Source organism: Xiphophorus maculatus, chromosome 12, assembly GCF_002775205.1.
Source record: "Xiphophorus maculatus strain JP 163 A chromosome 12, X_maculatus-5.0-male, whole genome shotgun sequence".
NCBI lineage: Eukaryota > Metazoa > Chordata > Actinopteri > Cyprinodontiformes > Poeciliidae > Xiphophorus > Xiphophorus maculatus.
The window spans coordinates 17,758,134-17,784,508 of record NC_036454.1 but is presented as its reverse complement, the minus strand read 5'-3'; the positions used below and the strand labels follow the sequence as shown (position 1 = coordinate 17,784,508).

Here is a 26,375-nt window from a genome sequence, read left to right as displayed (position 1 = left end):
ACAGCATGATCAAACCTGACCAGTTCAGCCATGTGATTCTTTTTTTGAAATAGATGCAGTCATTTACACAGTTGTTTCGATGTCCTGCTACTGATAATAATTCAATGCTGATGTGTTAAAGTGTCAAGAATATCCTCATTTGTAAAAACTGATACCAAAGCATAACTTTAAATGCTCAATATTCCTCATTTAAATTTTTTGTTATTTTGTTATGAAGGAGTTCTTCATAACAAAATAATATTATGAAAAACATTGTTCTTCATAACATTATTATGAAGAATAATAATGTTATTCTTCATAATTTATTATGTTATTCTTAAGAATAATGCTATTAAGAATAATAACATTATTCTTAATAATAATGTTATTATAAATAACATTAACATATCTTCATTATTATGAAGAATAACATTATTAGTAATGTTATTCTTCAACTACTTCATTCTACTAATATTCTGACTTTCTTCTGGTAATATTACAACTTTAGTCTCACAATATCACAACTTTATCATATTATTACAACTTTATTCTCATATTTCAGGTTTATTTTTGTATGAATTTATTCTAATAATAATAATATAACTTTATTCTCATAACATGACTTTATTCTCATAATTTTATGACTTTATTTTGGTAAATCCACAAACAATCATGGAAGATGGCTATATGTACTGAGCCAGGTTCTGCTGGAGGTTTCTTCCATTTAAAGGAGAGATTTTCCTCTCCATTGTCGCTACACTCATGCTCGGTACAAGAGATTGTCTCAACACAACGCGAGTGATTTTTCTGCTGCTTGTGACGTGATATAATCTGCTGGGTCTCCTTAGATAGAAACTTTTAAATGACTTTGAATAGTTATCTGAGTTTACTGCACTCTTTATAACTAGAATCAATTGGAATGCATGTGTGGCTGAAATGAAATTATTTTTTTGTGAAGTTCCTTGAGACCACATTTGTTGTGAATTGGCGCTATAGAAATAAAGTGAATTGTTACGACTTTATTCTAGTAATATGATCTTTTTTTTTTTCTTAGCTTGGCCTTGATACTCCATCATAGTCACTAAATTAATACAAGTATTAATTTGTTTTATTTTAAAATGTAGTCCTAAAACAAATGCCTTCTTGTCATTTTTAGGAATCAAATGCACCTGAAGCAAGCCAGAAAAAGAATGTGAAATACACTGTAAACTTTGCTCCAGAAATCAAGGAAATAATTTCTGAAACAAACTACCTTGTAGGTTTGGGCTTCTTTGTGCCTAAGCTGGCTGAAAATGTGGCTCTTCTAGAGAACACTCTCATCAGGTGATGGCTCTCACTAAATCAGATCTTATTCAAATTGCTTAAACCACACTCTTCTATCTGCCTCTTTACATGTGTTGATTTTAATTTTAGGTATGTGGACGATCTGAACAAATTTGTCAGGCGGTATCATTCTGTGATGGACACTCTGAACGAGGGTCAAATCATTATGCTGGCACCACAAATACAGGAAGTCACAAAAGGGATGCAGTATGGATGCAAACGACTCAACTGGAATTCTTTGGGTACTTTAATTGAGAAACCGCCACTTTGTTAGCTACTTGGTGCTTGGTTCTTAGTACTCAGGACTCACTTTTTTATTCAGAACTGTCTTAATTGCTTGTGCCATTGACTCAGCAATTTACTGTAAAGATTTCTTAGAGAACATACCTGATATAATCACCCAGATACAATTACCAGCTGTGCATTCATTACGAGAATGCACAGACCATAGACCACATCCCTAAGTGTTGTGGAGATTGTTGGAGTAGTGTGAATATCTATCGTAACATTATCGTGCTCAAAAAAACTTGAAGATGGCCTATGTATCTTTGTATAAAAATGGTTTTTACATATTTGGGAAAACTGTCATAATGTTGTGTTCTCATGTTGTGAGAAAGATAATGTGTGAAAAGATCAAGCTCCTCCACCTCTTCCCAGTACTACTGTTGAGATAATGCACCTCTCCTGGTCAAAAACAACCAATCAGGGCCAAGAGGAGTGTCTTAGTGGCATCAATTATCCTAGTGTATGTGCTGCTCAATGTGCTTATGGCAAAGAAACAATTTACTGTTACAGGAAAACTGTTTATCCGCTGTCATTGGATAAACGATGACCACGAATATGTGTGTATGTGTGTGAGACAGGGAGATCACCATCTAATCAAAACAAGTTAATCAAATACATAAAAACATTAAATATCAATATATTATTAAAGTTATTCAACAAATGGATAGAATATGTAGAGAAGGACCAACAAAATCCAGGAACAAGTGCAAAACATACGGTCTTTTGCTCAGTTGAAGGCCAATAAGTAAAATGTAACATTTCAGACAATATTTAAAAACCGCCATTGATGGCAATACAACAAAACAACCTAAATTTGGAGCCTAATATCTCCACCCAAGACACCACACAAAGGATAATAATCATCACTGCAAATGGAGCTGGCCAGGCACTGCAAGTAAAGCCAATCCTTCTGCAACTCTCTGTTCTGGCAACCCTCACTGCTTGTCCAGCTGGCTCAGTGAGTTCCTCTCCTTCAGGAGCAGGTATCAAATCATGACACGAATGATAAAGTTAAAACTGATTGAATAAAAGCACTAAAAATTGATGTCATTATTTGTTTGCTTTTTTCAATCTGGAAATTATATTTGTGACACTGCACCTGGTCATGTTCTTTCTTACAGGAAACAAGGTGTCAAGAAAATATCCAGCCCATTGCACACCCCATAGACCTTACTATCTGAATACTCACTGACGAGGCAGACTTTTGTATGCCTGGGCAAATTGTTAATATTTAAAAACAAAAGTTCCAAATGCCTTAATTTCCTTTTTGTACTCAATCTGGCGCTTAGTTTGAACTTCAGCAAGCCAACTTCACAACATCTGAATTCCTAAGTTGAGAGAAGGACAGATTCCCTATTTCTGTGAACAAGCAATTAAACAAGTGTATCTGAATAAGTGGTCAGTGATTATATATGTGAAAGATGATATATCCACATTGGGGAAATGTATATGCATGATATGTGTTTGGTTTCAGGTATACAGGACTTCATCAACCAAGGTTTACAGAACCTCTCTAAATTCGAATCTCTGGTCAAGCAGATTTTGAACAACGAGAAGGAAATAGAATCCAAGTTACAATTAATAATGATGTCCAACATGTTAAAATTTCCAGCACCAGACACATCAAGCGATGTACCAGGTAGACGTATTTTATTTATTTGCTGTACGAATAAGGTTTTTTAAGAATGTAAAAATGTTATATAGTGTACTCTGTTTCAAAGGTCTCAAGGAGTTCTGCAGACGCATTGAGCTTGAACGGGTCAAGACATTGGTTTTACCTATTAGTAAATACACTGACATTGGTTTCCTCATCACTAAGACTGAACATTTGATCCTGGGAACCAGCAGCGGAAAAGCCAAATCTATGGCAAATTACTACACTCACTGGGAGCGCAAAGTGTTTGACTCTATAGTAAAGATGGTGGTGAGGTAATCACTTGAAATATATTTTGTTAAAGTCTTATTCTCTTTTTAGAAACCACAGTTCTGTCTGTCCTGTCTTTCATATTGACTTTGCTTTAAGGAGCATTAAGGAGTTCGACATGGCGCTCCTGGGAAAAACACCATTGTTTCAAATTGATGCCATCCTGTCTGCGCCCAAGATTGTGTCACAGCCCCAAAGTAATGAAATCTATTGGGTGATCATGCAATGCATTAGAGAATGTATTGAGTGCACTAAAGTAAGGTCATCACAATTTTTAAACAATTTTATTAAAATGAAAATAATTTTCTTTTCTAACTGTGGCCATATTTCTATGTTAAGCGGTTTCCACGCTGGATGAATGGGACCTGCATCGAATGCCCACCGCAGCAAGTGTATGGTGAGGAGGAGTTGGTAACGATATCCTTCCTTAGCGACGTCTGGCTTGACCCCTCGCTAAAAGAGACTGCTACGGCAACTTCTGAAAACATCAAGCGACTTCTAATCTCCATGGAACGGTACCTAAACACCTGGAAACACTATCGAGCCCTTTGGGAAAAGAACAGAACCATTGTCAATGAAACGTTTGCAGCAAAGAACCCATCCTGTGCTATGTACGATGAGAAGCTACAGTTCCTAAGTAACATTAAGCATAAAGTGATGCAGGAACCTCGATTCAAGGCCAAGTACAGTATCTATCTGAACCTGGAACCACTGGTGAACACACTGCAGGAACTCGCTGAGTCCTGGATTATTTCACTTAGTAGCTTTCTAAATAAGCCTGCTAAGGAGGATCTCTTCAGCTTGAAGGACGAACTCATGGTGCGTTTTTCAATACACTTCAATGCTTCCATGGTCAAAATTCATATTTTTAATAACATCTGTGTCTACAAAAAAACAGCAATTCGAGAAGAAGCTGAAGAAAAGCCCTGAGACGTTTGATGACCTGAAGAGTGTGCTGTCCACCATTTCAGACATTAGGGCCATGTCTTTAGAAGTGGAAATCAGATACACTGATATCCAGGAAAAATACAGAACTCTGGCCATGCACAACGTGAAGGTAATGTGTCAGATATTTGACTGCTATTGAAAAAACTGCATTGTTTAACTTGTTAAATGTATTGTCACGCTTGCATTCTAGATTGGCGAAGATGAACAGGATCTAGTTGCCAAAATTGCGCGTATTTGGAATGATCTTTTTGTTGAAGCTAGAGACGTGGATGAAAGTCTAGCAGAAGTCAAAAAGTCATTTACTGATGTAAGGCATGAAAAACTCAAACAAGCCACACAAAAATAAAATCTAATTTTAACAAGTTTTCCTGCAAATGTATTCATACCATTTGAAGTTTTGATGTATCACAACTTAAACCTTCAATGCAATTCGAATTTTATTTTATTTTACATTATATAACCAACAACAAACTTATAAATCCAAAAGAAATGTTTGGAGCTCAACAAAATTGGTGATTAATTATAGAGAGCAAGTACAGGAATACATGAGGATTGAATTTTTACACAAATTTTAAGTCCAGTAGTCCTCTTAGACTGTTTTCTGAAAAAAGTCCTCTCTGTCCGATATGTTTATTCATTTACTTCTGATGGTTGCAACAGTGATCTGTAAGATGTTAAAGCAATGTCACTTGTTAAAACAAGTAAAGTGATGTTAAAACAAGTGACATTTCTTTATTCCCTATCCATCTGCTCTGGACTTTATTTATGACATAAATAAATTTGAATAATTTCCAGAGTAAAGGAAGCCTAATATAAAAGTGTTACATTTTTGTTCTTGTAGAATGTTCTAACAGCCTTGTAGAATTTTTGTTCCACTTCACATTTACTCATTGCTTCGTGCTGAGTTATTCCAGTAAAATACAGCGAAGTCTGTGGCTGTAATGTGATCAAATGTGATCAATAAGTATGAATACTTTTGCCAGGCATTGTACTTTGCAAAGTTATACCTATGTAGTACCCTATGAATGCACTTTCTGTTCTCTGTGTTACTTTTAAAGATTACAAAGAACAAGATTGAAGAATTTAAACAGGAACTGCGTATTTTTGCTGAAAGCTTCAACCTTCACGGTCCTGGATCTGTGGGAGATAATTTGGATAAAGGTGCTTGGATGATTCATGGTTTTGTAATTTCTTTTTTTTTTTTTTTTAATGCTACGCTATTCTTGTTTCCAGGACTAATAATAATGGCTAACTACGAGGCGGACTTAGCCAAAATAGAAGCAGAACGGTATGACCTCACCAATGCTGAAAAACTGTTAAACCTACCAGTCACCATGTATCCAGAGGCTACCAAGATTCAGAAAGAAATGCAGGGATTGAGACAGATATATAATGTTTTTGAGGCCCAGAAGGTGGGACAGTGTTGCTGTCAGTGAAGAACTGAAATTGCAGGTGTTCTTGAGGTTGTCAGGTTGTTCATGAAATGGTCTGGTCTTTTTTCTTTAGAAAGCAAAAGCAACGTGGTCTGAGACGTTGTGGGTCGATTTAGACATGCAGGTGCTACAGGACGGCATAGAGGGTTTCATCAAAAGATTTAGAAGGCTGCCTAAAGATGTGCGGACTTTACCCGTGGCCTTCTATCTAGATGCATGTATGAAGGAGTTCAAAGAATCTTTGCCGCTTTTGCTAGACCTGAAGAATGAAGCCCTTAGAGACAGGTTAGTGTGAATGCTCAAGATTTCATGTTTTCGCATTTAAATGATTAAATTCCATCATAATTTATTATTGTGTTTACACAGAATGTTTAGTCATGGTCAATAAATGTATATATTATTGAAACGTTTGGCTATTTCAGTAACTTAGTTCACTAAGCAAAATACATTATGTAGGTTAGTTACACACAGACAGATGTTTTGAAGCGTTTATTTCTTGTAATTCTAACAATTTTCCACTTGCACCTAATGAAAACGCAGCTTTTAAGATTAGACTATTATATATGACCAATTAAAAACAAATTTTTAATACAGAATTATGAGCTTAGTGAAAAGTGGTTTAATATTTGTTTAAACATAGTTATTTTCAAAAGGTACATTTAAACTGACAAAAGAGCCTCAGCGGAACACATGTTCTAATTTATTGAATATGAAAATATTCTCTTAATACAATTGAGAAGGGAATATGTTTGTGGGCTGTACAGCAAAATTGTTGTGAGCAAGTTTTTATATTTCAGGCACTGGAAGGAGTTAATGGAAAGGACCGGTACCATGTTTGAGATGAATCCAGAGAACTTTACTCTGCAGAACATGTTTGCTATGGAGTTGCACAAATATGCTAATGTGATAGGTGACATTGTCACCTCTGCTGTAAAAGAGCTGAGTATTGAGAAGGTAACCTTTCCCTCAATTTAACATATCCAGCTGAACTTCAAATTTGATCTATATCAGTTTACAATTGAAACTAGTAATTGTGGACAAATCATATACTGCATGTTTTTGCTTTTTTTATTTGTATGCTTTTAGGGAGTTACAGCAGTATCAGAAGTCTGGGACAATATGAGGTTTAACGTGCAGACGTATTTCAAAGGCACCAAGGAGCATGGTGTTATTCTAGGTGTTGTAGATGAGATCCTACTGAATGTGGACAATGATGTCATGAACTTACAGAGTATGGCTGGCAGCCGTTTTGTTGGACCTTTCCTTAATATTATACAGAGGTGGGAAAAAGATCTGTCGCTCATTTGTGAGACAATAGAGGTGGGTAAACCGGTTTTAGTATTTCTTATTTTTCTCTTATGTTATAAGCACACAACATGGTATGGTTTATTAGGGTTTTATGTGACAGGCCAACAAAAAGTGAAAATGTTTGTGAAGTTAAAGGGAAATGATACATGGATTTAAATTCCATCCATCCATCCATCCATCTTCTTCCGCCCAGATTTCCCTCTCCCCAGTCACTTGTTCCAGCTCCTCTGGAGGAACCTCAAGGCGTTCCCAGGCCAGCCGAGAAACATAGTCCCTCCAAGGTGTCCTGCGTCTTCCCCTGGGCCTCCTCCAGGTTGGACATGCCCGGAACACCTTACCAGGGAGGTGTCCAAGAGGCATCCTAACCGAGCCACCTCAACTGGCTCCTCTCGACGTGAAGGAGCAGCGGCTCTACTCTGAGTCCCTCCCGGATGACTGAGCTTCTCACCCTATCTCTTCGGGAGAGCTCAGACACTCTGTGGAGAAAACTAATTTCAGTCGCTTGTATCCATGACCCAGGGCTAAACCGTAGATGAGTGTAGGAATGTAGATTGACCAATAACTCAAGAGCTTTGCTTTTTGACTCAGCTCTCTCTTCACCAAGACAGACAGGTACAGCGCCCGCTTCACCTGTCGATCTCCAGCTCCATTTTCCCTCATTTGATCCAGAGATACTTAAACTCCTCCACTTCGGGCAGGACATCCTCCCCGACCCGTAGAAGGGACTCTACCCTTTTCTGGCTCAAGACCATGGCTTTAGATTTGGAGGCACTGATCCTCATCCCAGCTGCTTCACCCTCAGCCACGAACCGCTCCAGGGAAAGTTGTGGATCATGACCTGATTAAGCCAGTAGAACCACATCATCTGCTAAAAGCAGAGATGCGATCCTAAGGCCACCAAAACATATCCCCACAACACCTTGGCTGCACCTAGAAATTCTGTCCATAAAATAAAAGATTTTATTCAAATCTTGGTTTGAATGAAACCTATTCTGTTGGTGACAACTGTCACCAACAGAATTGGTGATAAAAGGCAGCTGTGGCGGAGTCCAATTCTCACCAGAAATGAGCCTGACTTACTGCTGGCGATGCAGACCAGACTCTGGCACCGGTTGTACAGGGACCTAATAGCCCTTATCAAAGGGCCCGGCACCCTATACTCCCGGAGCACAGTAAATCTTTTATTTTTAATGTTAACAAAATATAAAACAGTCAAGGCATATGAATATCTTATTATGGCAATGTATAAGTCTTTACTGTGTCCATTCAAAGGCAAACTGACGGAAAGGTCTTTTTATAGATATGGCTGGTTGTACAGCGAAAGTGGATGTACCTGGAGAGCATATTCATTGGTGGAGACATTCGCTCGCAGTTACCTGAAGAAGCTAAGAAGTTTGATAATATTGACAAGAAGTTTAAAGAAGTGAGCTACACTTTGATATATTTTGATCAAAGCAGAGTACGTTGTGAATGGACTTATACAATTAATATCTTTTTCAATTCTTTGTAGATAATGACTGACACAGAGAAGATTCCAAATATTAAGCATTGCTGCCTGGGTCCTAGTCGGCTAACAGACCTACAGGCCTTGAGTCTTGGTCTAGAGAGGTGCCAGAAGAGCCTTAATGACTACCTGGACTCCAAGCGAAATGCATTCCCGCGTTTTTTCTTTATCTCTGATGATGAACTGCTCAGTATTCTTGGGAGTAGTGACCCTGCTTGTGTTCAGGAACACATGATCAAGGTGACAGGTCATTTCACAAGATAAACTAAATATAAATCATTATTTTCAATATAGTACCCCTGTCATACTTTCAATGCATTTGGAAAACATTATGCCATACTTCGTAAGACTCCCAGACTGCCTTCAAATGAATGTTACACAATTTGATAACCAGAAAAACCCGCCTTCCTGTGACGTAGACTAAGTGGGTATTAATATAGCCAGTCATAGAACAGCTGAATATTGGGATTTTCAACCAATTGATTATAAGGACACATGGACTTCATAGACACCATACAGGTTGATTGTCCACAAATGTAATACATCAAACTGAAGGTGTTTTTAAATTCACCAGGAAAAAAAGGCACTTCACTGCTCCTTTAGAGAAGAAGAGAAAAACTGCTCACCATGTTTGTAAATCCTGTTACTGATGTTCTTTTTTTGCCTTTATTGTTGCACAAGATGTACGACAACATAGCTTCACTAAAATTCGACGTGGAAACCAGTGGCGAGACAGTAGTTGCTGCCATGGTGTCTGCTGAAGGTGAGGTGATGGAGTTTAGGAGCTACGTCCCAGTGGAGGGAAGGGTGGAAGAGTGGATGTTGGCAGTACTTCAGGAGATGCGGAGAACTAACAGGCTTATCACTAAGGAAGCAATCTTTTGCTATTGTGAAGACAAGAGTAGGTAAGTGTTAACACATAGAGAGCTTACAGGATTTCTCATGAACAAACAGGCTGCAATAAATATCTCATTCCCATGTTCATCAGGGTAGAGTGGATGCTTCTGTACCAGGGTATGGTAGTGCTTGCTGCAAATCAAGTATGGTGGACCTGGGAGGTTCAAGATGTATTTAAAAAGGTGAAAGAAGGAGAAAAATATGCTCTGAAATACTACGCTGAAAAGATGCACCGCCAGATTGATGAACTTGTTACACGCATCACTCAACCTCTGAAGAAAAATGACAGAAAGAAGATTAACACTGTGCTCATCATTGATGTCCATGCCAGAGACATTGTGGACAGTTTTGTCGACAATAGGTGAGCATTCATATTTCAACCTAGTTAGTGCTATGTTTCATGGTTAACAAGATTTGAGTAAACATATCGACCTTTTTGCAGTATAATGGATGCACAAGAGTTTGAGTGGGAAAGTCAACTGAGGTTTTATTGGATCCAGCAGCATGACGACCTGTTTGTTCATCAGTGCAGTGCTACGTTTTCTTATGGCTATGAGTACATGGGGTTGAACGGTCGACTGGTTATAACTCCATTAACTGACCGGATCTACCTGACCCTCACACAGGTCCTAAGACACATTGCAATACCTAAAGAGACACATGGAAAGTTGTGGTGTGTTTTTAGTGGCAACTTAAGAGCTGTGTATTTGTGAAACAGGCCCTCTCTATGTACTTGGGTGGAGCTCCTGCTGGACCGGCTGGTACAGGAAAAACAGAATCCACCAAAGATCTGGCTAAGGCTTTAGGCCTATTGTGTGTGGTTACAAACTGTGGTGAGGGCATGGACTACATGGTAGGAGGCACACATCAAGTAACATGCATAGATAATTATTTATTATTGTGATGTTTTTGTATTTAAAAACATCACACTGTTTTGCACTTCAATGCCTTTCTTCTCTGTGCGCAGGCTGTTGGGAAGATCTTCTCCGGTCTTGCCCAGTGTGGTGCTTGGGGCTGCTTTGATGAGTTCAATCGAATCGATGCTTCTGTGTTGTCAGTTATTTCTTCTCAAATGCAGACCATACGCAATGCTCTCATGTTACACTGTAAAACATTTCAGGTAAATCATTATAATGAATGAGTCTAAAAGTAAACAATTTTTTCATCAATCTGCAGAGTATCAGTAATACCCTTGAGATGATCCTTGAGCTATAACATTACAATCACAAACTTCAATGTATTTTATTAGAATTTTATGCAATAGATAAACACAAAGTAGTGCATAATTGGGAGGTGAGGTGAAAATATCTGATTTTAAAATTCTTTTTATAATTAATATTATGAAAAGCTTGGTTTGAGTTTATGTTTACGCCCTTTACTCTAATTTCTCTAAATAAACTTCTGTGTAATTAGAATTAATCTAACTTGTAAATGTAGTCCACCTGTGTTAAATAACTAACCTTTGTTTACAAAAAAGAAGGGTAAAATATCAGTTCAATTGATATAATGCAAATTATAGCACCTTTTACAGATTGTTTTTCAAAACAGATTTTAAAGCTCTTTTTTTCCTCTTTACAATTTTGCACTCCTTTTTGTCTATCACATAAAATCAGATCGCTGTACTTTAATGCTCGAGATTCAGTATATCAAAATGTAGCAATATCAACTGCTATATGGATACCCGAGCAAAGAACAGTTTAATAATTTGGGGATTTTGCACATACTTTTGGCAGTGACTAAAATGGGTTTTAACATGCTTGAAAACTTCCTTCTGCTCCTATGTTCAGTTTGAGGGACAAGAGATCACTATGGATGACCGCATGGGCATCTTCATCACCATGAACCCTGGTTACGCAGGACGTACAGAGCTCCCAGAATCAGTCAAAGCCCTCTTCAGGCCTGTGGTGGTGATTGTTCCTGACCTACAGCAGATTTGTGAGATAATGCTCTTCTCTGAGGGATTCCTCTTGGCCAAGGTAACCAGATAACAAAAAAATAGAAAATTATTTGTTCACGATTTAGTTCTTCCATATTGACTATAAAGGAAATATCTTAAAACACGTAAGTCAGAGCTATGTTTGAGTTCCTATATTGTTCAAAAATATAAAATGATTCATGAAATGTAATTTTTTTAATATATTGTTAATTTTAGGTGCTTGCAAAGAAAATGACAGTCCTCTATAAGCTCGCTCGTGAGCAACTATCCAAGCAGTCTCATTATGATTTTGGCCTTCGTGCTCTGAAGTCTGTCCTGGTGATGGCAGGAGAGTTAAAGAGAGACTCACCGAACCTGAATGAGGTAGTTACAAGGATTGTTGCTTGTGGTTTAAATTATTTTCTTTCAGTCAAGAATTTTTTTTTTTCCTGGTAGCAAAAAAATCATTTGCTGTGTAAATGCATACAACCTTGAATGGAAAAATTGAGGATTTTTAAAATAAATATATAACAACTAAAGTCTACAAACAGTTTATTACTTTTAGGTTTTTTTGTATACCTTTGTCATTTAATTGTTGCATTTCTGTGTTTAACAGGACGTGGTGTTGATGCGCGCTCTCAGAGACATGAATCTGCCAAAGTTTGTGTATGAGGATGTCCCTTTGTTCCTTGGTCTGATCACTGACCTTTTCCCAGGACTTGACTGCCCTCGTGTTCGCTATCCTAACTTCAATGATGCTGTTGAGTACATACTGGAAGAGAACAAATATATTGTCCTTCCTAACCAGGTGCTTCATCTTACCCATAGCCTTCATTTGTTTTACCCATCATCGCTTTGAAGTCTCTTGTCAAAGAGACATTTTAAAACTTTGCTTTTACCCGGATTCTGGTAGGTGGATAAAGTAGTGCAGATGTATGAGACAATGATGACCAGACACACTACAATGGTTGTAGGCCCAACCGGTGGTGGAAAATCTGTTGTGATCAGCACGCTGTGTCAAGCTCAGACTAAGTAAGTGTCAATATAGTTTCTTCATGTGGATTTTAAGTATGAACTATGGTTATTTTCTATTTTCTCTCCTAATCAGAATGGGGCTGCAAACAAAGCTGTATCCACTGAACTCTAAAGCCATGAGTGTCACTGAACTTTATGGAGTTCTTGACCCAGACACTCGAGACTGGACTGATGGGATTTTATCCAACATCTTCCGTGAGATCAACAGGCCTACTGACAAAAAAGAGCGAAGGTAAATATACACTGCCTTAAAAGGTATTAGCACCGCTTGAATATTTTCAAATTTGTTTACATTGCTACCATAAATCTTAGTGTATTTTATCAGTTTTATGTGATAAGCTCTGGGTAGCAGACAATTATGGAGCAGAAGGTGCCACTTGGTTTTCAAACTTTATAGAAATGAAAATCTGTGGTGCATATTTTTATGTAGTCATTCCCAGCAAATACTTTGTGGGGTCAGTTTCTGATGCTTATACAACTGCTCATTTGTATGTCTCTACCTGCTTTGCATGTGTTGAGACAAGCATTTTTGTTCATTTTTCTTTTCATAATAACACAAGCAAATTATATTTCTCTGATAAACTTCTTAAGCCATTGCATTGGACTTCCAGGTACATCTTGTTTGATGGGGATGTCGACGCCCTTTGGGTTGAAAATATGAACTCGGTAATGGATGATAACAAGCTCCTCACTTTAGCTAATGGAGAACGGATTCGTTTACAGAACCATTGTGCACTGCTGTTTGAGGTTTGTTTGTATTTACATGTTTCTGTAAGCAGAATACCTTATTTGTACACTATTAACAGGTCTAACAAAAATCTGCCATTACAGGTTGGCGATTTGCAGTATGCTTCCCCTGCTACTGTGTCTCGCTGTGGGATGGTGTTTGTTGACCCGAAGAACCTGCGATACACCCCATATTGGCAAAGATGGGTGGCTAGTCGACCTGAGAAGGTTTTTAGAATGATTTATTCAGTATTTATTGTATTTTTTTAATTTTTAAAATGTATTTCTAATAAAAATGTTATTTATTTTTCAGGAACAAGAGACTCTTGATGGACTGTTTGAGAAATATGTGCACAGCTCTATTGCCATGATTATAGACGGTATTGTTGACGGTAAACAGGAAGAGAAACTGGAGACGGTGGTCCCTCAGACAGACCTGAATATGGTAGGTTGACTTCTTCTCAAATATGTTACTGCATTGATGAATTTATAAGAATATATTATTTAAATTTCAAACCAGTTTGCCATTAAGACTGTTTCATTTCACTTTGCATGTTTTGATCATCTCTTCAGGTCACTCAGTTGTGCTTGACACTGGATGCACTGCTGGTGGGTGATGATAGCAGCCCTGATCTCCTGGAGTGTTACTTCCTGGAAGCTCTGTACTGCTCACTGGGAGCCACGTTGGTGGAAAGTCACAGGCTCAAGTTTGATGAGTTCATCAAAAGACTTTCCTGCTTAACCGCCGTGCACGATCCAAATGTACTGGCGGGGCCTAGTGATATCCCAGGTAAGAAGCTGAAATGTATTCTTTCATCTGGAATAGAATAAATAACACTTCACAAATATGTCATATTATTGCCTTCATGCAGCATACCTCCCAACTCTGTATGATTTCCATTTTGATGGTGTTCAAATGAAGTGGGTTCCCTGGAGCTCCCTGGTAGAAAAATACATTCACATTCCTGAAATGAAGTTTGCTGATATTCTGGGTAACAGTTATTTCTCTGAGCAGTATTTTTTTTTTGCATATTTGAAAAAAAATTAAAAAATACTTAACGAGTTTAAGTATTCAAGCCTTTGAGGTTGGTTCTAAATTCTTTTTATCCTTTTTAGTGCCAACTGTTGACACCACAAGGGCGAGCTGGATCTTGGAGCAGATGGTGAAGATAAAAAGACCAGTCTTACTTGTTGGAGAATCAGGCACTTCAAAGACTGCCACCATTCTTAACTTTTTGAAGCATATTAATTCTGATACATGGGTAATTTCAGCTTTAAATCACTCAATCATGTAGTGCATTTGAAACGTTTTCATACTCCTTAGATTTTTTTTCCTCATGTCACAATCGCAAATATTGTATGTTTTCATGTGGGTTTTAATTGCTAGATTAACAAATGTGGCACATGATTGCGAAATGGGATTAAACCAAAATATGATCACATAAAAATCTAAGCAGTGTTGTATATTTATATTTAGCCATCCTTAAAATATGTTGTACAACCACCATTTGCTGAAATAAACTGCAAACCTTTTGGGTTGTGCTTTGAGATTGAAATTTTAGCCCACCGTGCAAAATAGCTCAAGATCAGTAAGATTGAATAGAACACATGTGAACCCACAGATCTTTAACTGGATTAACTGTCAGTACTTTGTCAGGGTCATACTAACACATGAACGTCTAAATTATTCTATTGTAGCTCTTAGTGTGTTTGTTGTCTTAATGCTGGAAGGTGAACCTTTGCTCCAGTATCATGTCTTTTCAACATTAAACAATCGAATATTTTTTTTATAGACTAACCCTGTTTTAACCTTTCTCAAAACTTCAGCCCTGACTGGTTTCCTGTGTTTCTTGGTCTTCATGATGATGTTCACTTATGTTGTCTGTCAAACCTCTGAAGCTCTCACAAAACAACTATATTTATAGTAAGAATAAATTGCACACAGAATAACTGTACTTTTAGTTGAGCTCTGGAGGAAAGTGGTTTTTGGATTTTATTTAGGAGCATTAGAGTAAAAGGGTGAATACAAGTACACCTCATACTTTTCAGATTATATTTGGGAAATATTAAAAACAATAAATCTTGCAGTTGACAGTTTTGTACTTCTTTGTGTTGATCCATCATATAAAATGTATCTAAAATACAGAGAAGTATGTGAGCAAAATATGAAATCAGCCAAAGCACAGAAATACTGTATTTTTGCAAGGCATTGGATGTATGATCTGATTAAAAATGTAATTTCTGTCTAGATTAATCTGATCATCAACTTTTCATCAAGAACAACTTCAATGGATCTGCAGAGAAACTTAGAGGCTAATGTGGAAAAAAGGACCAAAGATATATATGGTCCTACAATGGGGAAGAGACTGCTGGTATTTATTGATGACATGAACATACCAAAAGTGCGTGCTCCAACATATCTACTAAATCACTTGTTATTTACTTGGTAGTGAAAGTATAAGAAGCTTTCCTTTTTTACTATGCAGGTGGATAGCTATGGGACACAACAGCCTATTGCACTCCTGAAGCTGCTTTTGGACCGAGGCGGTATTTATGACAGAGGAAAAGAACTTAACTACAAAATCCTGAAAGACCTCGGCTTTATTGCTGCCATGGGAAAGGCAGGAGGGGGTAGGAATGAGGTGGATCCACGCTTCATCTCACTCTTCAGCGTCTTCAGCAGCCCCTTTCCATCTGTGGAGTCTCTCCGCCTCATCTATGCCTCTATTCTCAAGGGACACGCCAAAGTAAGTCTCTGTTTTACACACAGAACATCACCATTTCATGTCACTCTATTAAAATGCTAATGGGGGTATTTTAGCTATTTGAGGAGGCCATTCAGAAGGTGTGTGATAAAGTCACAGACTGCACCCTGGAACTCTACAATCTCATCATTAAAGATCTTCCACCGACTCCCTCCAAATTCCACTACATCTTCAACCTCAGAGACCTGTCAAGAGTCTACACCGGACTGGTTCTCACCAAACCAGAGATGTCTGATCTGTTTTATTACCTACTCAACTGACAGATTAAGAAAAATCGGACTTCCAAAATGACCTCCTGCTTTTCTTACAGATTTGTGACTGTCGCCCAGTTTGTGCGTGTCTGGAGGAATGAGTGCTTGAGAATCTTCCATGACAGACTTATTGATGAAACTGACAAGACGTTGGCAAGTTGAATTAATACTACCGTAATTGATTGCCAACTTTGTGTATCATAATTGTTTTTAGATCCAAATCTTTGAGTGTTTCATTCTTGTTTATCATGGAGTTGTCAACTTTTAATATATTTTCCCAAAAGGTTCAAGGTCACATAAAGAATCTGGTCGGAGAACATTTTAAGGCAGAAATGGAGGCAGTGATGAGCGACCCAATACTTTTTGGGGACTACAGGAATGCTTTTAATGAAACTGAACCCAGGGACTATGAGGACATTCAAGACTATGAATCCTCAAAAGCAATCTTTGAGGTAAGTCCGGTGACATAAATGAGAGTTTTTGCCTGCACCGAAGGTCCTTTCTGAATTTCCATATTGTAATAATCCAACACTTTGTGCCATTAGCTACTACCATGCGTTACCCACTATTTTCTTTGCACTCTACAGTTTATTCTTGAGGAATACAACGAGACCATGTCAAGAATGAACCTTGTACTGTTCGAAGATGCTCTGGAACATCTGACTCGAATTCACCGTATCGTCCGCATCGATCAGGGCCACGCACTGCTTGTCGGAGTGGGGGGCTCCGGCAAACAGTCCCTCGCCAAGCTCGCTGCTTTTGCTGCAGAGTGTGAGGTTGTAATATATTTTCTACTTGCAATCGAAAACCAACAATGCATATACCATAGTTTTTAATTGTAAATTCATGCTGGCTGAATTCTATTAAGAAATATCAAATGTACATTATGTATATGTGAAGGTCTACCCAAACCTCAATTCTGGTTAGAATATTATTCATACACAAAATTGTTCATACACCACACATTCTTTGTTTCATATTTCTTCATGTTGCAAATAAAATTTAGTCTACTTATTGGAACTGTTTGTGAGAGATTAACATACATGATTGCAAATTAGAAAGAAGACATAAAATATAAAATTATTTTACAGTTACAGCAGCAAGTATTCTGGCTGTGTGTCTCTACCAGTATTCCAATATTTAAGGACAAGGAATTGCCAGTCATCAAAAATGATTAGGTTGTTTGAATTGAAAAGAACTGAAGTTTTGCACAGAAAAGAAGAAATAAAACATGTTTAGAGATTCACTTACTACTTGCAGTAACAGAAACAAACTTTGTGTCAGGTGTTTGAGATAACACTTAGCAGAGGATACTGTGAGACCAACCTCCGAGAAGATTTGAAAGGATTGTACTTGAAGCTTGGCATTGAAAACAAGAAGATAGTATTCCTGTTCACGGATGCCCACGTTGCTGAGGAAGGCTTCTTGGAACTTATCAACAACATGCTCACCTCAGGTTTGATAAATTCCTTTGACCAAGACAGCATACATCCTCTGAAATCATAAATAATCACTAATCAGAAAGTCTCTTCATAGGCATAGTTCCTGCACTGTTCCCCGATGATGAGAAGGAGTCTGTTCTCAACCAGATTCGTGAAGAGGCTCTGAAAATGGGATCAGGTCCCTCCAAAGAGAGCGTGTGGCAATACTTTGTCAGTAAAAGTGCTAACAATCTGCACATTGTGTTAGGCATGTCTCCAGCAGGAGACACTCTAAGGACACGCTGCAGGAACTTTCCAGGTGACATGTGCATTTAATTTTTTTAAAGTTTTTGAAATTCATATTACTAATTATGTACAATTTGTTCTAAGGACTGATGAACAACACTGTGATAGACTGGTTCCTCCCATGGCCTCCACAAGCATTGCAAGCAGTGGCTCACTCTTTCCTTGGTATGTTTTTACACATTTATTTTCTGAATGAATTTATTCTTGGGCGGAAAAAAACGAGTGTTTGTGCTTCGGCTTCTGCCCCCACAATCCGACTCCTGATAGGAAGAAGAAGGAGGGAGGGATTTGTTTCTATAACTTTTACTTTTTAACTGCAATCAAGCATGCCCATAGTGGTGATTATACTCATTTCCATGCTTGCCAATCAAAGAAATCTATATAAAAAAGACATAAAAGAAAAATGAGTGAAAGGCAGAATTCATCTGCTGTCTTTTGCATACATCAATGCATTACACAGTGGGCACCAAAGATATAAGAAGGGAGTCTGGAGCCCATAGCTTGAGTTCATGAGGTTAAAATGTCTGAGGTGGTTTGTCCATTGAGTTGGCTCTTTGGTGAGCCTTGTCTACCTGTAATCCATTAAAGGTGTGAACAACTGTTTGTGACTAAACTAAACATGAAATACTGGCAGCATTCAGGCATGAGGTTGCAATTTCTGCTCTGGTTATGTGCAGCATTTTTCCCGTAGGCAGAAGCACTGACATTTTCAAGAGAAACTGTGTCATGACAAGAATATTAAAGAAATATGAAGCGACTCTTCATATTTCTTTATTTAATCCTCTCCTCAAATTCATTCTGATTTTGGTGGTTTGGCTTTACCGTCCTCCATTATTGTAGTTGTCAAAAGAATGTCACTTGACTCTACCTCTTTCATTTGGTGTTTGTTTTTCTACAGGTGAAAACCCAATGATCCCTGATTCTCTCACTGTGGCAGTCATAGATCATGTGTGCATGGTCCATACCAATGTTGAAGACTACAGCAAGATTTTTCTGCAGAAACTTAGACGATATAACTTTGTTACTCCAAAGAACTACTTGGACTTTATTAACACCTACTGCACTCTCTTGGAGGATAAAGACAAATACATTTTAGGTAAGAAGATATGGATGTAATATTAAGCATGAAACTCGGTTTGGTGGACCAGTACAAGCAAAAGGCTTTGTATTAGTACATTACTTATCATTTTAGAGGCTGTTCTTTACATTTGTAGCTCAATGCAAGCGCTTAGAGGGTGGGCTGGATAAACTGAAGGAAGCCAGCGATCAGCTGGCTGAACTGAATATCAAGCTGGCAGATCAGAAGATTGTCCTTGCTGAAAAGTCCGAAGCTTGTGAAATCCTGCTGGAAAACATTGCTGTAAACACAAGTGTAGGTCAGTAAATGCTTGCATCTTTCAGCTATGAGCTCTAGAGGTCTATGGATTTATTATGTATGGCTAAAAACGATAACCTTACAGTATCAACAAATATTTAAATTTCTTTCTTTTAGCTGAAGAGAAAAAAACCTTGGCCGAAGACAAAGCTAAGGAGATTGAAGTACAAAACAAAGTCATTGCTGTTGAGAAGAAAGAAGCTGAAAGTTCCTTGGCTGAAGCCTTGCCAGCATTGGAGGCAGCTCGTATTGCCCTGCAAGACCTGGAAAAATCAGATGTGACTGAGATTCGGTAATCTAAATTTTATTTTTTGTTGACAAAATTATTTGTAATAATGATAAAAATTGTCGGATGCTAAAATTAGCCAATATAACCAGCTACAACTTAAGATAAAACACAGAACTGGAAAACAAGACGATAGCCTAAAAAAATTGTGTGGATGGGCTGAAGTATTGGACAGATTTTAATCATCAGAAACAATATTTTAATTATTTCATAAACAGTCCTCTTCTGTTGACTATCTCTTTCTCACTGGTACTTAATTTAGGTCTTTTGCTAAGCCACCTAAACAAGTGCAAGTGGTTTGTGAGTGCATTCTGGTGCTACGTGGCTACAAGGAAATCAGCTGGCAGTCAGCTAGGGGGATGATGTCTGAAGCCAACTTCCTTCGCTCCTTAATGGAGATGGATTGTGATGCCATAGCTAATCCCCAGGTCAGGACAGTCAAAGGTAAGATGGCTTCTTGACATGTGGGAAACCTGCTTTACAATGCGACTAAACCAACAATGACGTTTATTGATTGAGTCATCAACACATGGTCCACGTAGACATTAAAGCAAAGACATAATACACAACATCAGCAGCAAATAATGCTTTGCTTATGTCTTAACAGCAATCCACATTTAACTGTAAATTGTTATATGATTCAACCCGACCAGGCTTCCTAAAGAACCTACAGACAAGTTTGGAGGAAATGCAAGCCATCAGTAAAGCTGGCTCAGGGATGCTCAAGTTTGTGGAAGCAATCGTGGGCTACTGTGATGTCGCCAAGGAAATTAAACCCAAGAGAGATAAAGTAATTCAGTAATTCATTGTTCCCCTTTTGCTGTACTGCATAAAAAACAGTTGGAATCAAAAATACATCATGGTTTTTTTAAATTGTTTTTTAGGTGGCACGCCTAGAAAAGGACTTTTTTCAGAGCAAGAAGGAACTGGAGCGCATTCAAAAAGAACTTACAGATATCCAGACAGAATTGCAAGGTCTTAAAGAGAAGTACGAAGCCGCTATCCTGGAAAAGCAGAAGCTGCAAGAAGAGGCTGAAGTCATGGAGAGGAGGCTTATAGCCGCTGACAAACTCATCTCTGGACTCAGCTCGGAAAATGAAAGGTTCAGTTATACAAGAAATACAATTGTCCAAAAACATTCCATTCACATGCCAGAGTCAAAGGATATTAGCTTAAATGGACCCTAACTTTTTGTTGTTCTCATATGTGCTATATTTTCTAAATATAGGATATGTTTTTATAACTGAATACCTGTTTGACCCTTTTTTACGGACTTTAGGTGGAACACAGATTTGGACGAGTTGAAGCAGAGGCGTGTGCGCCTCCTTGGGGACTGCCTGGTGTGTGCCGCTTTCCTGTGCTACGAGGGGGCCTTTAGCTGGGACTTCAGGAATGAAATGGTGTATCAAATATGGGTACAAGATGTGCAGGAGAGAGGCATCCCCTTGAGTCAGCCTTTCAAAGTGGAAAGCCTTCTTACTGATGAAACAGAGATCAGCAGGTGGGAGATAAAATAAGAAATGTAATCCACTGTGGACAAGACAATTTAAACCTTGTCAACAGAAAAATTTTGTATAGATCAATTAGTTTTTTTGAACTCAGTGGTGATCAAAACTAACTGTGCCTACTGAACTTATGCAACAGATGGGGCTCTGAGGGTTTGCCTCCTGATGAGCTGTCTGTGCAGAATGGAATCCTGACAACAAGAGGAAGTCGATTTGCCTTGTGCATCGATCCTCAGCAGCAAGCATACAACTGGGTTAGAAAGAAGGAGGAAAGCAACAATCTCAAGGTAAGATGTTACGTGCAAAATACCAACAAAATTTTCATATAAATTTTCTCCATTTTTGCAGTCGCATAGGAAAAAAAACTAAAATGGGAAGCTTCTTTTATTTATCACTCATGTTTTTATATCTGCTGTCACAGAAGAGAGCAGTTGTAAATGTTTTTTTTTTTTGTCCACTCAGTTTTCTTTGTGCTTTATCGTGAATGCAACAATTTTCTAAATGAAAAGGTTCATTTATATATTACTTTTTTAAAGGATTTGAGAAGATGCGATGGATCTTCACAAGGCTAATGCCCCTTTCTAGATCACATTTTTGTCTCAAGAAAGGTCATTTGAGTTGCAAATTTTCCATTTTGCTGTTCTTAGCATCGGGTATAGTTAAATTCTATAAAATTTCTACATCACAGCTTTATCCAGACAGTCAGTAACTAAGACAATAAGTAAAAATGCTACGTGCATTTTAACCCTCAATGATTTATTCCCTTGACCAATTTAGATATACATTTATTCTCTTTCAACCAAAACCTTTCTGATAGGATATTACACACAAATTTATCAAAACATAATAAGACAATCAAAAAGGAGAATTTGTTTATTTATTTTTTTGCCTCTGAGGTAACATTAGAACATATCACTTTCTACTTTTGAAAGTAGAAAATGAAGCATTAGAAAAAATAACCTTCCCTGGAAAAGTTTTCCTTTTTGTCACTTGACTTTCAGCACTGTTCAAAAAAACCTTTTTCTAAAAATAATTAAAAAAAACAACACAACAATGAGTGAGTCAGAAAGACTTAACTCTAAGACAAAAAGTAAAGTTGATTCAGCATTTTTAAAATACTTTTATAAGAAACTTCCAAACATTTTTTTTTTTTACTTGAAATAATGACTTGATAGCTTAAGGTTTACTCCTAACGTCTGTGAACATCTTTTCCCCCAGATCTCATCTTTCAATGATCCGGACTTTTTGAAACAGCTGGAGATGGCCATTAAATATGGTTCTCCCTTCCTTTTCCAAGATGTAGATGAGTATATCGATCCAGTAATTGACAATGTTTTGGAGAAAAATGTGAAAGGAGCCGAGGGCCGACAGATTATAATGCTGGGTGACAAGGAGGTGCATTTTGATCCCAACTTTAAACTTTATCTCAACACCAAATTGTCTAATCCCAAATATTCTCCAGCGGTGTTTGGAAAAGCCATTGTCATTAACTACACAGGTATGACCCACACTATGATAACTGGGGTTGTCATCTGTATGTTAGCAGGCACTAAGTGGATTGACTTTGAAAATCTAAATGTGTTAATATTTCACACAGTGACACTTAAAGGTCTGGAAGACCAGCTCCTGAGCGTCATCATGGGCTTTGAGAAGAGGGAACTGGAGGAACAGCGTGAGCGATTGATCCAAGAGACAAGCGACAATAAGAAGCTGCTGAAAAATCTTGGAGATTCCTTGCTTAGAGAGCTAGCCACATCTACGGGCAACATGTTGGATAACACAGAGCTTGTTGAGACTCTTGAGGAAACGAAGCTGAAATCCACCGAGGTTAGCTCTGGCGGGGTTTGCTACAGTTAAATCATTCAAGAATACAGCACTATTGTTTATCGTTAAATCTCTTATTGCCAGGTGTTCGAGAAACTCAAGTTGGCACAGAAGACATCGGTGGACATTGATAAACTCAGAGATGGATACAGGCCTGCAGCAAAGCGTGGCGCCATCCTGTTCTTCGTACTGACAGACATGGCTCTGGTCAACAGCATGTACCAATATTCACTAGCTTCCTACCTGAAGGTGTTTGACATGTCGCTACGGAAAGCTCGGCCTGACTCTTCCCTTCTCAAACGACTCGAGAACATCATCAATACTCTGACATACAATGTTTATAACTATGGCTGTACAGGTAAAAGACGTGAGTTGGAATAATGTTGCGTTCTTAAGGTGTATATTTTAATTTGTATATTTTCTCATCCTTTAAATATCGGCAGGGCTGTTTGAGAGACACAAGTTGCTCTTTTCATTCAATATGACAATCAAGATTGAACAGGCAGATGGAAGGGCACCCCAAGAGGAGCTTGAATTTCTTATAAAAGGTGACCTATTTATAAAGACGTCAAAGTAATTAATATCTTTGAACACACTCAATCCTCAAAGCACTTCTTTTTCTTTTCCCTATCAAATGCATAAAGGTAACCTATCTCTGGAAAAAAGCTCTAAAAAGAAGCCATGTGACTGGCTTCCTGACCAGGGCTGGGAGGATGTGGTGAAACTCTCAGAACTCTTTCCTGACCAGTTCGACTCTCTGACTGACGACATCGAGAGCAATTCCTCTGAGTGGAAATCAGTGAGTTACCTGATAACATCAGCGTGACATCAGTGTGATCAGATTAAGTAAACTGTATTCAATTTTATTTATATAGCTCCAATTCACAACAAATGTTGTCTCAAGGCACTTTACAAAAAAGTCATTTCAGTTCAATCCCAGCAGATTGCATTGAGTGTAACTAATGAATTTTATCATCATTATGTTTTTTTTTTTCCTCTCTCAGTGGTATGACTTGGATGCCCCAGAACAGGCCCCATTTCCCATGAAATATAAAAAGAACCTCTCGGCCTTTCAGAAGCTGCTCTTGCTGCGCTGCTTCCGTGTTGACAGAGTCTTCAGAGGTGTGACCGACTACGTCACTGGGGTCATGGGCGAGAAGTGAGACTCTTTCAGTTATGCTCTAAATGGAAACACAGCGCCGATCCACTCATCAGCAGCGTGAATGTCCTGCTAGCTTGTCACTATTCATGGTGCATTTGTACCGTTAACCTCATCGTGAAATAATTTAACTGCATTCAAGTTTGATGACTTTCAAAAATATTAAGTAGGCACACAAGTTTGAATTTAATTGGAATTTTCTCCAATCCACAAAGGTCAAAATTATGCATAGAGGCCCAAATATATAGACGCATATACATTTAATCCAATATTAGTAGGGGTATATGGATACATTTTAGCTTTTATGTAAAATTTGTTCTTTTTGTCGATGACAATAAATGTTTGACATTTTTACCAAAGAATAGTGTTTGTAAAATTCACTATTCGTAAAAAATAATACCTTTTATAGTTGTGCAGAATGATGAATTTCACTTGGGAGGGATTATATTTATTAATGTTATGTCACTGAGCCATAAAGCTAAAATCACCAAAGTATATTATTTAGTGTACAGGTGCTAACTATTAGATAATAATTTGCTCTGATAGAAAAATCCATATTAAATTTCATAACCTTGATTCTGTGTTTTTGCTCAGATATGTGCAGCCCCCAGTGATCAGCTTTGCCTCAATTTACGAACACAGCACAGCTTCCTCTCCCATCGTTTTTATCTTGAGCCCCGGCTCTGACCCGGCCAGTGACCTGATGAAACTGGCAGAATCTTCAGGCTTTGGAGGCAGCAAGTTCAAGTTTCTTGCTATGGGACAAGGACAAGACAAGGTAATGGACATTCTCTATGTTGTATACTTGTTAATAGTACGTCACTTAAAAGAAGTTTTGGTTTTTGACCCTATCATGAAGGTGGCACTAGATCTGTTGGACAAGGCGGCTACTCGTGGTCAGTGGTTGATGCTGCAGAACTGCCATCTGTTGGTGAAGTGGCTGAAAGAGCTGGAGAAGGCTTTAGAGCGAATCACCAAGCCCAACCCCAACTTCCGCTTGTGGATCACAACCAACCCCATTAAGGATTTCCCTATTGGCATCCTGCAAAATTCTCTGAAGGTGAAGCACATTCCCTAGCCTTCTGAAATGTGTAGTGTGCATTTCTATTCAGCATCCATGAACCCCTTTTAGCTGCAGGTTTCGTGAGGTACATATGTCTCTACCACAGTTGTACATTGAAAGACTGGAATTTTTCCTCATTCTTTTTTTGCAAAATAGCTCAATCTCCCTCATATTGAATGGACGACATCTGTAATAGTTCAATAGACTATTACACTATCTTTTGGGGAAAAAAAATTCTAACTTATCCAACGATCACATGAGAAGCAACCTTAGATTCCAAGCGCAATATATTTGAAAACCAGAAAAGAACTCCACATGCTTTCAAATAAAATGTTATTATTATTAAAGTAGAGTATTTAGCAAACAAGATCATATTCACAGACATTTTGAAACAAATAATTTCAAGAAATATAAATGACCTTTGACATTGTTTGTAGGTTGTGACAGAGCCTCCCAACGGTCTCAAGCTGAACATGAGAGCAACATACTCCAAAATCTCACACGACAGCTTGTCGGCATGCGATCACCCTGTGTTCAAAAGCTTGGTGTATGTGCTGGCCTTCTTCCATGCTGTGGTTCAAGAGAGGCGAAAGTACGGAAAGATTGGCTGGAATGTGTCCTATGACTTCAGCGATTCAGATTTCTTTGTAAGTGGTGCAAGACTAACTGTTTCTTTGACTGGCACACTAACATGCACTTTTAACCTTTGAGTAGCTGAATCAGTATAACTGCTTAACAGGTGTGCATGGAGATCCTGAACACTTACCTGACTAAAGCATTCACCCAAAGAGACATCAACATCCCCTGGGGTAGTCTGAAATATCTTATTGGCGAGGTTAGGCAACACTGTTAGCGCTTGCTTTCATGACATGTCCTTTTATTGTTGCTGTAAGTATTATATGTACAATGTCTCATTAGGTGATGTACGGTGGGCGCGTAATAGATAGCTTTGACCGCAGGATCTTGACTGTCTACATGGATGAGTATCTTGGAGATTTCCTCTTCTATACCTTCCGGCAGTTCTACTTCTTCAAAAACAAAGATGTAGAATATAAAATCCCACCAACTGGCACAAAGACAATATATGTTGGTCAGCTCCTGCCTAAGCACTCTTTTGTAAGACAGAAAATATTTTATTATATT

General features: G+C 38.1%; 1 protein-coding gene across 1 annotated transcript in view; it reads left to right on the top strand.

Moving 5' to 3' along the window:
• Window positions 1-26,375, top strand: part of dnah10 (dynein axonemal heavy chain 10) — a gene marked incomplete at its 5' end in the record, with an annotated part of 34,524 nt that overhangs the window by 6,054 nt on the left and 2,095 nt on the right. The window contains 59 exons of the mRNA XM_023344072.1: window positions 1,136-1,302; window positions 1,393-1,544; window positions 3,062-3,226; window positions 3,309-3,516; window positions 3,611-3,767; window positions 3,851-4,330; window positions 4,410-4,568; window positions 4,650-4,766; window positions 5,518-5,620; window positions 5,693-5,871; window positions 5,966-6,177; window positions 6,690-6,846; window positions 6,979-7,212; window positions 8,501-8,623; window positions 8,711-8,944; window positions 9,386-9,609; window positions 9,693-9,962; window positions 10,044-10,227; window positions 10,320-10,454; window positions 10,569-10,721; window positions 11,389-11,577; window positions 11,754-11,900; window positions 12,133-12,324; window positions 12,430-12,548; window positions 12,625-12,783; window positions 13,163-13,298; window positions 13,383-13,505; window positions 13,591-13,722; window positions 13,851-14,067; window positions 14,150-14,269; window positions 14,394-14,539; window positions 15,527-15,679; window positions 15,764-16,024; window positions 16,099-16,271; window positions 16,353-16,446; window positions 16,578-16,745; window positions 16,881-17,069; window positions 17,578-17,749; window positions 17,830-18,033; window positions 18,105-18,185; window positions 18,919-19,116; window positions 19,235-19,396; window positions 19,513-19,687; window positions 19,944-20,125; window positions 20,335-20,471; window positions 20,566-20,783; window positions 20,961-21,182; window positions 21,326-21,473; window positions 22,405-22,684; window positions 22,784-23,013; window positions 23,095-23,368; window positions 23,454-23,558; window positions 23,655-23,809; window positions 24,015-24,169; window positions 24,764-24,947; window positions 25,029-25,229; window positions 25,670-25,879; window positions 25,972-26,067; window positions 26,151-26,322. Coding sequence (XP_023199840.1) covers window positions 1,136-1,302; window positions 1,393-1,544; window positions 3,062-3,226; window positions 3,309-3,516; window positions 3,611-3,767; window positions 3,851-4,330; window positions 4,410-4,568; window positions 4,650-4,766; window positions 5,518-5,620; window positions 5,693-5,871; window positions 5,966-6,177; window positions 6,690-6,846; window positions 6,979-7,212; window positions 8,501-8,623; window positions 8,711-8,944; window positions 9,386-9,609; window positions 9,693-9,962; window positions 10,044-10,227; window positions 10,320-10,454; window positions 10,569-10,721; window positions 11,389-11,577; window positions 11,754-11,900; window positions 12,133-12,324; window positions 12,430-12,548; window positions 12,625-12,783; window positions 13,163-13,298; window positions 13,383-13,505; window positions 13,591-13,722; window positions 13,851-14,067; window positions 14,150-14,269; window positions 14,394-14,539; window positions 15,527-15,679; window positions 15,764-16,024; window positions 16,099-16,271; window positions 16,353-16,446; window positions 16,578-16,745; window positions 16,881-17,069; window positions 17,578-17,749; window positions 17,830-18,033; window positions 18,105-18,185; window positions 18,919-19,116; window positions 19,235-19,396; window positions 19,513-19,687; window positions 19,944-20,125; window positions 20,335-20,471; window positions 20,566-20,783; window positions 20,961-21,182; window positions 21,326-21,473; window positions 22,405-22,684; window positions 22,784-23,013; window positions 23,095-23,368; window positions 23,454-23,558; window positions 23,655-23,809; window positions 24,015-24,169; window positions 24,764-24,947; window positions 25,029-25,229; window positions 25,670-25,879; window positions 25,972-26,067; window positions 26,151-26,322 — 10,492 coding nt within the window. The remainder of the gene's footprint in view (window positions 1-1,135; window positions 1,303-1,392; window positions 1,545-3,061; window positions 3,227-3,308; window positions 3,517-3,610; window positions 3,768-3,850; window positions 4,331-4,409; window positions 4,569-4,649; window positions 4,767-5,517; window positions 5,621-5,692; window positions 5,872-5,965; window positions 6,178-6,689; window positions 6,847-6,978; window positions 7,213-8,500; window positions 8,624-8,710; window positions 8,945-9,385; window positions 9,610-9,692; window positions 9,963-10,043; window positions 10,228-10,319; window positions 10,455-10,568; window positions 10,722-11,388; window positions 11,578-11,753; window positions 11,901-12,132; window positions 12,325-12,429; window positions 12,549-12,624; window positions 12,784-13,162; window positions 13,299-13,382; window positions 13,506-13,590; window positions 13,723-13,850; window positions 14,068-14,149; window positions 14,270-14,393; window positions 14,540-15,526; window positions 15,680-15,763; window positions 16,025-16,098; window positions 16,272-16,352; window positions 16,447-16,577; window positions 16,746-16,880; window positions 17,070-17,577; window positions 17,750-17,829; window positions 18,034-18,104; window positions 18,186-18,918; window positions 19,117-19,234; window positions 19,397-19,512; window positions 19,688-19,943; window positions 20,126-20,334; window positions 20,472-20,565; window positions 20,784-20,960; window positions 21,183-21,325; window positions 21,474-22,404; window positions 22,685-22,783; window positions 23,014-23,094; window positions 23,369-23,453; window positions 23,559-23,654; window positions 23,810-24,014; window positions 24,170-24,763; window positions 24,948-25,028; window positions 25,230-25,669; window positions 25,880-25,971; window positions 26,068-26,150; window positions 26,323-26,375) is intronic.